Here is an 11,687-nt window from a genome sequence, read left to right as displayed (position 1 = left end):
TGAATTGTGAATAGGTTGTATTGTTTTGATAATATAAGAAAATAAGTAAATATATCTGGGTTGGCATTGAAAATCATTTCCAAAGTAAGTTCATGCAGAAAAGGTCGATAATAGAAATATATGTTCATCTGTCCTACTGCAGAAGTGCTTGAATAGAATTTGTCTTCAGGAGGCCACCGGGTGTGATATAAGAAAACTTTCACGAATACAAAAAGTGATTAGAGGCAATGAGACAAAAACAAGTGATTTTTAATTTAAACAAAATAGACACACAAACAACTTGAATGTGCCTGGATAAGGATTTTAATAACAGACGCTGTTATTCGCAGTGGAGATCCATAGACTTGGCTCTAGTTCTATAATTGTAATGGCCATCTTTGCTTAGCTATCATTACCTCGTATGGAATTCTCCAGGATTTGTTAAACTAAGAAAGAACAAAGCTTAGGAGTAATTTGGCTGAAAGGGTCACATTTTTTTGTCCCTTAGAGTGTCTATTGGATACAAGCGTGAATTCATCAGGGCTTTTAAGAAGAGAAACTAGTATTCTAGAAATATAATAACTGTACAAATAAACAAGATTTTATTATCCAACCATGAAAGTCTACTACGATGGCTTGAAAGGACTGTATGAAAATGCATGTTGTAGTGCCTGAAAGTCTGGTAATAATAAAAAGAGAAAAGACAGAATATTTTACTGTACTGAATATGTATTTATGCGACATAGTAATGTTTTATATACGTTTGCAAATCAACTTGTTTTACTAAAAGATGATTCTCTCTCTCTCTCTCTCTCTCTCTCTCTCAATTAATATCAAGTGTAAAAAAATATGGATAATAAATTTGTTTCTTTCACAGTTCTCCTGATAGCGACATTGGTGTCTTTTGCTGTGATACTAATTATAGCAACAGTAGTAATTATCTTGTGCTGTAAGAAGAATATTGCTGAGATATGCGGTTGTGCAAAGGTAGAACATACATACATACATACATACATACATACACTTGTTTCTCATCTACAATATATGTACCGGTATCAGATTTTCCTATTTATTCATGTACTATAACATATTCCACATCACTTCAGGAATTATAAACTGTAAACACTAATGACAATCATATTTTCTTGGTAATGTAGAATGAATTTCGAAAATATTCAAAAGTTTTCCTTGTTTTTGTTTTAATTTGCTTGTCTATTTTGTGCTGTGTTTATTTTTTAACCGCGGCAATCATAGGTATTAGGCAAGAAATGTTTTATAGTATTTGGTGTTTAAAACTGCACTTCAACATGCAAAACTAAACAACGTCGAACTATACAGCACTGCACTTCAGTGTCCTACACTTTACTACCCAAATGCCATATCACATGCTATATCACAACAAACTTAACAAAATGAATTTGAAATTAACTGACTTACCGGTCACTATGTTAATCAGCAAAATTAATCACCTTAATACAATGCAATACGTTTCAATTCTTCGCCCTGATACACTACAAATAATTTCTGACTAAACGAAAAATAATTATAGTGAACTACTTTACTTCAGCAGAAATGTTAGTCAACACTAAACAAACCCGCACATTTTAAAAGAACAAAATGTTCTAAACATTCATTTTGTGTACCACATGCTTTGACATTCGTAGATTCTTTTATAATTAGGGGGCAATACATCCTTTATTATCCGGGATCGGCTATGAAAATGTTGAAGTGGACACGGAAGACTCTGGGATACAGACAGAGCTGGAGATTAAGAAGAGAGAAGAGGAGAAAAAGGCAATGCGAAATGAACGCAAGAGGAGAAAGAAAGAGAAGAAGCGTAAGAAGCGCGAATCTGAACTGCGTTTTCTTGAAAAGCAGCAACGAATGAGTGAAATAAGCAGGTTCAGAGTTGCGGGTTATGCTGCAAGCGCTTTTCATCCTCCTGTCATGCGACCGTACTACCCTGGGAGTGGACAAGAAAATTATTATATTCCTGACCACAACATGTATGATCAGCAATTACCATTAACTGGCACCATTTATGGTTATCAAGCTGGTCCAAATCTGAACCTCCAAAACACTCCTCCGGCAGGTGTCCAATTATCGGCTACATCTCATTCTACAGATGGCAAATATAAAAATGCATATGTGCCACCCGCCTCACTGCGTCGACACCCATCGGCAATGTCAGTCTCCCAGAGGGCCAGTGAAGCTCCCCTTATCTTTCACACCGGGCAGTTTGGAAGCCAGTTTGTTCCCCTGAGTTCAGTTTACGAACCTTATGAAAACCCGGCTTTAAGGCAATGGAGAGTGGCGGGAATGACGGTCACTTTTGCAAGTCATCCACGAGCTGGACGACCCACTGTTGAAATAGGTAGAATTGACAATCCAAATGAAAGTGAAAAAAATACGTCAGATGATGATAGCATCGTTTGAAAAGAATGATAGCATCGTTTGACTGATCAGTTGTTGTCCTATATATACTTCTATCCTTTGATTACAGTGCGTTTCAATGTTGATAATAAATGTACCCTTTTTACTGCAACACAAGAAGAGTTAACATAAATTTCATTTGAGTGCTTTCCTTTATTTTCAATACTTTGTAAACTTAATGCCTATGATTCAGTTTGTCAAGCATGCCTCTTCCTGAAATTAATTACTGCTATAAACGTATTTAATTGTAATTAATTATCATAATTCTGGTAATTAGTTTAACTAAAAACTTGATTGATTTTCTATCCAGCGCAAAATAAAATGTAAAGAATAAACTGTAGCTAACATCAATGTAAATCTAAACTGCTCTCTCCCTCTCAAATACTCAAGTTATACCGATTTTGAAATAACGCAAAACGACATTTTTAACCACCTTTTACTGCGTATCACATTGGAACCAAAGATTGATTAAAAAAGAAAAGCAACGATAAACAATAATAAAAATAACAATCAGAAACAATAATAAAAATAACAATAACAGAAAACAGAAACATGAATTAGAGAAATAGAGACATGTAACAAATACTTCCTTGGATCTTTTGGGGATGTATTTATAGTCACTACTTTTTAATATCAGAATTTGAACTCTTCACTTAGTTGTAATTCTAACACAACAAGAGTAAAAGTCATTTATTGTTTACAATATAGTAAATATAATTTTGTTTCTAAACATTCATATAAAAATTGTATCAAGAAGCATAGTTCGTGTAAACTTTTATCAAATTTTTCAACTGAACTGTTAGAAGTCAATAACTAATGAAATTGCAAGGAGTTTGCACATTATAATGTTAAAACACTTTTCCAATCCACGCTTGTGAGACAAACTAACATTTGGACCATTTTCACTGCATGTTCTTTAACGAACTTTTCACAATTATTGCTATCAAAGATACCATTGCTTCTCTGGTGAAGAATGATGATCGAAAAAATGTGGTAAAAGTAAATATATATATATAAACATAGTTTCATCACGTTTTCGGCTAATTTCAAACGACAACATTTTTCTTTGAAATCTGGCAGAAAAAAAAAAAAAAACATAAATCCGTGGGAAGACTGGACTGCCACAAACGTATTGCACGGGTCACATCTTGTCGAATCGCAAAACAATATTCTTGATGAGATAATCGTTTTCACCATATTAACACATGCGACATGATAATTCTAGAAATGTTTATAAACTCCCAATGTACCTGTTGTTTTCAAAGATTACAATGGTTTAGCTACTGAAGAAAGAAAGTGTAATAATCTCCATAATTGATGAATGTTTGGAACTTCAATAATATCTATTGATGTTCTGCTTAATACAATAATCGTTTCTTGTGAAAATAAGGCCACACTTCTGTCGATTTCAAGACTACTCAGCTTTGATTTCATTCCTTTAGAGAACACGAAATGACGATATAATTTAATTCAATAAACAGTTCTCCCCAAAGAACAGTCTAAGACTGTAATTGAAAAATATAACTATTTTGTTTTCCCTTGTCTAAATAATCGCCACCCACGACACGCGATTCTTTAAGCATTTCTAAAACGACAATGAGATGTATAATTTTGAAAGTTTATCTTTCATTTTCAACTGACCTCATCTCAGATTTTATAATGACAAAATTTCAAACTTTAAAAAAGATTAATTTTGTCATGGCAGGTTATCGCTTTTTAACGCTTTATGTTATATGTATTTTGCTCTTGCCATGAATTCACTAATTTTGCATGAATCTTTATAATCGCTGGAGTTTCTTCCTAACGTTTTAATTGGTCAATATAAGGAAAGGTAAATCTTTTAATATTCGATCAACAGTGTTTTAAAGACTTCAACGATAATATCCACCACCGATGGATGCTACCGATGCTGCTGCTGTCAATGACGACGACGATGACGTCATCGATAATAATAATGACAAGAACGAAAACAATAATAATAATAATGAGGACTTTGTATAGCGCCTAATCTTTAGAAGATCTAAGCGCTTTACAACATTAGACAACACCTATAAGATAAAAAAAACATATACTAATATTATTACAAAAACAAACACCATGAAATTAGAAAAACATTAAAAAATAAAAAAACATGCTGAGAATATTTCAGGTAGGAAACATTATTAGGTCTTTAAGTTTCTTCTTGCAGTCGAAATAAGTGAGTTTTGAGAGCACTCTTGAATGTGATCACTGTGTCTTTGTGTCTAAGTTCAGTGGGCAATTCATTCCACGTTGCTGGGCCCTGGTATGCAAAAGAACGTTGTCCATATGACTTTGTTTTCATAGTGGGAATAATGAGTATACGATTGTCAGAAGAGGAGCGTAAGTATCTTCCTGGTGTTTACACATGCGTGAGGTCGGATAGGTATGTTGGACTAGAGTCCGACAGTGAAACATAGCACAGAGAACAAATTCTGTGTTTGATTCTGGATCGAATGGATAGCCAATGTAGGGTACAGAGCATCGGGGAGGTATGCTCTGATCGTGGTACTCTAAGTATGATCCGAGCAGCTGTATTTTGAACTTTTTGAAGTTTCTGGAGTAGATATTGAGATGAACCAGACAGAATTGAGTTAAAATAGTCCAGTCTTGAAAGTACTAATGAACACACAAGTGTTTTAGTGGCATCAACTGAAAGATATTTGCGAATTGAGCTGATGCGTCTTAGCTCAAGATATGCAGCCTTGCATATGTTCATGACATGTTGGTGCAAAGTGAGAGTACTGTCCAGTGTAACACCTAGGTTTCGTACTGATTGTGTGAATTTAATGTTGGTGTTGCTGATATTTATTGTTTGAGGTAAAGGATGTGAATGAGAAAGTCTTTGTGTTGTGATCAGAATGGCCTCAGTTTTATCATCATTCATCTGCAGCCTGCTACATGTCATCCGTGATTTCACATCAGAAATGCACCACACTACACCTTGGATGGTAGCATCAACTTCAGTTGGGTGGCTAGATTTATATATTTGGGTGTCATCAGCGTACAATTGGTGAGACACTGGATGATGATATATGACACTTGAGAGCGACTGAGTGTACAGAATGAAGAGAACAAGTCCAAGAACAGACCCCTGTGGAATACCACAACATAGATCAACTGGGCTGGAGTGTATTCCATTTGCAGATACAATATGTGTCCTGTTGACCAAGTAGGACTTGAACCACAGTAAGGCTGTATCATGAATGCCAAATACATGCTGGAGACGGTGGAGTAATATGTCATGGTCTATTGTGTCAAATGCTGCAGACAAATCAAGGAGGGTGAAGACTGTAATATTTCCGCTATCCAACGCAGAGAGAATGTCATTAACTACTTTTAGAAGAGTAGTTTAAGTACTGTGGCAAGGGCGATATGCAGATTGTATATTGCTAAAAAGACTGTTTGAATTTAGATGGGATACAAGCTGGGATAGAACAACCTTTTCTAAGATTTTTTATATGAATGGGAGATTAGAAACTGGGCGGTAGTTCTTTAAATCGTTATGGTCTAGTGTTGGTTTCTTCAACAGAGGCTTTACAATGGCAGTGTTGAAAAATGATGGGAATTCCCCGGATGAGTGAGAGGTATTAATAACATCAGTCAGTGAAGGCAATACTGGATCTAAGCACTCAAGCAGCAGTGATGTTGGAATTGGGTCAAGTTCACATGACTTTGGTGCACTCTTCATCACGATTGTATGCACGAAATCCATAGAGACAGGTTCAAATGCTGCTAATGGTTGCCGCTCAAATTCTGTATCCCAACTGTATGGTGACGACGAGTCAATTGAAATTGTGGTGTCAAGCTTACCTCTAATGGTTTGTACTTTGTCACAGAAGAAATTTGCAAACATGTCCGGAAGGTCGACTGGAGAGAAGGTAGTTGGAAGTGGTGTTGATTTGTTCCTTGACATTAACTTGTTAGTAATCTCGAAGAGCTCTTTGCAGCTGGAACTTTTCATGATCTTAGTAGTATAGTGGGCTGATTTCGCTGCATGGACTATATCTGTGACATTCTTCTTAGCGACTTCATAGATTTGCTTATGAAAAGTGAGTCTGGTGGAAAGCCAGAGCCCCTCAGCTTTACGGCGGTCTCTTTTAGCAGTGCGAAGTTGGTCCGTAACACTGCTATACCATGGAGAACACTTCTTAATTGATACTCTGCACTTGGTAGCTGGGGCATGTTTGTCAAGCAATGAACGCAGACAGTTATCGAGTTGTTCTGCGATAGGAGGTAAGCAAGTTGTTAGGTTAGCTTGGATGTCGTGCATTAGTTTATTTCTATTTATCATACGGAGGTTTCTCTTAGTAGCAGCTAACGGTGGAGGGTTAGGGACTGATACGCCAAGATGGCATATAATGCAGAGGTGATCTGATGCAAGGTCATGGGATACCAAGGAGGACCGTAAAATGTTATCATCAAGTCTATGAAGAATTCAGTCAAACTGTGACCATGTTTATGGGTGGGTTGGTTAACTGACTGTTTGAGGTTGAAAACATTAATGGAATCTATGAGGTTTTATGTATTTGAGTTTCCGGGACAGACAAAGAGAAAGTTGAAATCTCCAAGAATAGTCAGGTTGCCACCTATCGAATTTCCATTGTCCAGGAGATTCGGAAACTGCTCCAAAAAGAGAGAGTCAGTCAGCTTGTTTATTCTACTAGGAGTAGGGCAGTATAGGCAGAAAAAATGGACTGACCTTAGCTCCAGTGTGAGTGTGGTGTGGACTAGTTCAAACGATGTGTGGTCGAAACTGAATGTTGTGGTTTAGTTAAAACGTTTTATCATGGAGTTCATTGTGATGACAGCAATTCCATCTCCGCGAGAATTACGGGGGAACGACTTGATGGAGTAACCAGTGGGTGTTAGATCCGCACACTTGATCTCATCGCCTGATGTTAAACAATAACCAATCAATGGAGATTTGGAGGAATTTTCAGACAAGCCGTTATAGGATGAATTCGTTATTTTGTGAAGGACATCACACAATCAATTTAGAGCCAGACGTTTTAAACTCTAGTCATCTAGTTTATACTGAATACGTCTCTTAGAAAATACGATCAACGAAATCATTGCCAGGGTTGAACAAGAGTCAAATGAATGGACATATTGATAGAATGTAGGTTAGCACAGTACTCACATACGGATATCTTGAATGCCAAAATGTTTTTCTTTGCCAGTGTGTTGTTTTAAAGTATTGCAAGTAAATCTCCTAACCTACTAGAATAGATAAAAAAAAATAAGAGCGTCTGTATTAACGTGAAAAAGAGCAATGGTAGCTACATTTTGTTTTAAACTACATCGAGCAATTACGTAGAGAGTCACTTACAAAACAATTTCGACTAATATAGTTATTGGTTTAAAATGTTTACTACGATCACTGAAACTAGTATGTTAGTTCAGATTAAACCGAGTACAATTAGAACCCAGACAACGTATATAGTATTGATTCTGTTAATTAAATTCCACACATATAGATAACATGAAAAGGAGGTATATGCACCACAACAAAAGATGTTTTAATGATATAAAGGTAATGATAAATTATTCGATATGATATACACACCAAGGGCAACATATTATGCTGCAAGTATTCAAAAGACAACATATGTGTAGTAAGTATCCTAGAGACAGCACATATATGTTGTAAGTATCCTAAAGACGATATATTTGTAGGAAGTATCATAAAGACAACGTATGTGTAGTAATTATCCTAAAGACGATATATTTGCAGTAAGTATCCTAAACACATAATGCTGCAAAGATACTAAAGTTAATATATGTGTTGTAAGTATCCTAAAGACATTTCAAACACAAACTACACGTTTATGGAAGCCGAATATCCTTAATTCTGGAACAAATACAGAAGACTTAGAAAATCTAATTACAGATTACAAATATAATTACAATATCAAAATCCCTTATGGCAGGACACTGATAGCCTAAGCAAATTATAACGAGGTTGAAGATACCAACGTTGATAAATAACCTCCCTGAAAGCGAATATCGACGACTGCAAAGTGAACAGGACGAACGCAGACATTATTTAAGCGCTCATACGAACACTTTTTATTCTGGAAGGAAAATCCAACAGTTTCCTTCGGAATAAACCCCGAGGCTGAATTGCATCAAAAGTGCATGTTGTAGCCAATGATAATGATGAAAAGAAAACTTTTTCTACTAAAATGAAATTGACAAAATACAAAAATACATTAAACACAAAATAGGAAAGCAAATGATTTTTGTTTAATTTATTCTCCTTTACAGGAGTATGTTTGCATCATCAGGTCAGAACAAGGAAAATAGAATGATTTACTTTTCTTACAAATGTTACAAGGGTATTGTTTACGTTTGGCCTCTTTTGTCTTTCCAATCTAGTACAAAAATTACATACATAGTCCAATTAGAGTTAATTCTCATATTAACATTGTTAAAGAAAAAAAAGATCGATTAACCATGTGTGGTACTATTTCAAAAGACGCATCAGCAATCTAAACATTTTAAATGCACAATGGTCTTACACGGCTAGCTATGGATAAGATAATGTCTTAACTTTGTGCTGTACACTCAGTAACTTTTGCGCTCAGCCTGTTTTGCAAAATCGATTTTGGTCAGTCTGATTGTGGCTGGTTTAGGTTCATAAATCGATGTTGCTCAGTCGAATCACAGCCGGTTGTAGTAGATCAGCGCCAACTCCAATTCCACAGACATTTTATTAAAATAATAAGTGGTATTCTAAGTTTATTTACATAACTCATTAAGACTTCATGTTGCATTTTGATCATATGAATCTCGTAATGTGCATTTGCTGTTTTCTTTCCCAGAAGTGAAAACATAAGCTTGCTGACATGCAAGAAGTTTGAATGTTTATACCATTAAAACTATTTTCTCTTGATAACAATAAAACGGAGGAAATAAATGACTTTGCACCGTGACTGAATTAAAGTCTTATAAAAACAGGTCCCTTAAGTCGATTTCATGTATATTTTTCCATAGAATTGCGAATGAATAGGAATAATCCTCAACATTGTTGCAGTATATATTAATACTTTTTAGTTTCCATGGACCTTCGAGGTTGTCATCCATAATTCCTTTAACAATTTAGTTTGATGCCTGCTTGTTCGTCCGGTGATAATCGATTTAGAGGCGTTGAAGAAGCAACAAGTGCCGTCATTATGCTTATGTTTACTTACAAAGTCTTAGAATCAACTAGTAAGAGATCGGAGTTACTCTGACGTGGCTATCAACTTGTATTTCTTTTGTTCAAATTGAGCATGCTTGAGGTGATCCTAATACGTTTAAATGGACTTGCAACGTGCTATTGATACGCAAATGTTTGCAGCCCTGGTGGTCCGATCAAGTCAGTTTCATGTTTGATTAAACTTTATGCAGTTTCTGTTCTTTCGTAGACATTTTTTGGCTATAATTGACTATGCTTTTGATTTAGTTTGATAGAGTTGCAAGTTTAGGGATCCGAATTTGCTCTGAGCCAGAGCTGCAATCATGTTTGGGAACCAATAATGATGTTTGTGGCTGATTAGGAGGCAGGTGGGGTTAGTAAAGTATAATACATGACCTCAAGTATGACCTTTATGATCGCACAGAGAAGAGTGATTTTTCGGAGGCATGGTCAATGTAACAAAGCTAAGGTGTATTATTTGTATTTACATATCCGTTTATACCTTTGTTATATTGGAGTGATTATTGGATTGGTTATGTGGTATATGTTCTGGTATTATATTTCTCAAAGCGCCTAATTAGGCAATTACCAAGACTAGGCGTAAAAATGTACTATACACTTGGGACTTTATAGTAGTGCAAATTAGTTGCTCAATTTGGATCCTCCGTAAGATAAACAATTCAGTTTTACGTATACATATGAATTTGAGATGGAGTACATCTTTGTATTATGTTTGTGGTTTGTGTTTTGTGATGCATAGCACGAAGTACAAACATAAGACTTGGAAAGGCCAACTGTAATTATCATACCCTAATGAGCAGATGTTGTCCATACACTACAGATTCTTCCCACCACACCCAGATGGTGTGATCCTAGATGTCACATTGCATTGTATGTTTTAAGTATATTCACTCTTTCTTATCAGGTAAAAATATAAAAAATGACATATCTGACTGCTGTTACCTTGACGCTTAACTTACGACCTACAAAAACATCCTGCGCCTATACTGACAATTCGAACAGATCAACACTGTGGTCATCCTTGTGGATGGGGATTCTAAAAAATTCCTGAGGATGGATTTATCTGGAGATGAGAAGCATGCCGAGTTTATCATCATCTCTTACTCGTTCCTCTGATGCTACAAGTGTCGCGATGCTGGTCTCCAGGAGTTGAAGGTGAACGCCTTAGTTGTAAAACAAGACATTCACGCTAAACTCGTTGAATCGTTTTGTACTTCTTGAGATAGTGGAAAAGCTAGGTCTGGTTTACTATATGACCTCGGTGGCCGCGAAAGGGGCATATCTGTCTCTCAGCAGCGGGGACCTATTTGGCGTGGTCTCCATGGGCAATAGTAACTTTCCAAGTTTGAGATTCTGTTTTTGCCATAGATACGGCCTTTGTATAATATGTCAGCATCTTGTAAAAATTCTAACCGCTGCCTAAATGAATATAACTCTGTTTATATTTTGTGCAAATAAATTCGTCGCGAACGATAATATACGAATGTTAGGGATGTGGTTGGAGCGTGACGTCGGAAAGTAATTTCTATACACACGACGGCTTTTGGTGCCGCCTGGACAAACTTCATTATATTTCGGGGGGAAGGAGGGAGGGGGTTTCTCTTGTTGTACAACTTCAACGCCTTTTCAGCCAGCGGCGTAACTCGAACGCTTAGTATTAGCTACTTGGAGCTGCCATAAATTGGAGGAGAGATCTGGAGACTAAACAGCATTCCTAAGCCGCTGGATAAACACTTCCACTCCTCTGTGGTGAGTTAAATTTCCGTCGAGGGCAAAAATAAACGAACCTCTTTCAGCTACATATGCACCACACTGATAGGATGACGACTTGGATAGGGCTTTCCCGTACATAAAGCTACCCGGGAGGAGCTAGAAGCGTTTTTCATACATGATTACAGCGAGAACGAACCGGAGGAGGAATAAATGGTTGGGGAAACGGTCAACGAAACAGCTAAAATAAGATAATGTGCCTTCTTACATAAAGGCAGCCTTGAATACCTCGATTTGGATATTCGTAAGAGTGTAGCGAGAATGTTCAAGAAGGTGGGTGACT

At 36.4% G+C, this 11,687-nt stretch overlaps 1 protein-coding gene across 1 annotated transcript; it reads left to right on the top strand.

Moving 5' to 3' along the window:
* The first annotated feature begins 828 nt into the window (after positions 1 to 828).
* On the top strand, positions 829 to 2,415 carry LOC149773330 (uncharacterized). The gene is made up of 2 exons (XM_089946440.1): positions 829 to 966; positions 1,660 to 2,415. The coding sequence occupies exons 1-2, from the start codon at positions 829 to 831 to the stop codon at positions 2,413 to 2,415; spliced, it is 894 nt and encodes a 297-aa protein (XP_089802566.1).
* The last annotated feature ends 9,272 nt before the right edge of the window (positions 2,416 to 11,687 follow it).

Source organism: Sinohyriopsis cumingii, unplaced genomic scaffold (genome assembly GCF_028554795.1).
Source record: "Sinohyriopsis cumingii isolate HCF-2022 unplaced genomic scaffold, ASM2855479v2 utg000663l, whole genome shotgun sequence".
Classification (NCBI taxonomy): domain Eukaryota; kingdom Metazoa; phylum Mollusca; class Bivalvia; order Unionida; family Unionidae; genus Sinohyriopsis; species Sinohyriopsis cumingii.
This window is presented reverse-complemented; position numbering and strand designations above follow the sequence as displayed.

Bases quoted from the DNA above. Each gene is read 5' to 3' on its own strand.
- LOC149773330 (XM_089946440.1), top strand. From the start codon at position 829: ATGGATAATAAATTTGTTTCTTTCACAGTTCTCCTGATAGCGACATTG. The intron at 967-1,659 runs GTAGAACATACA...TTTTATAATTAG, and splicing joins AGATATGCGGTTGTGCAAAG to GGGGCAATACATCCTTTATT.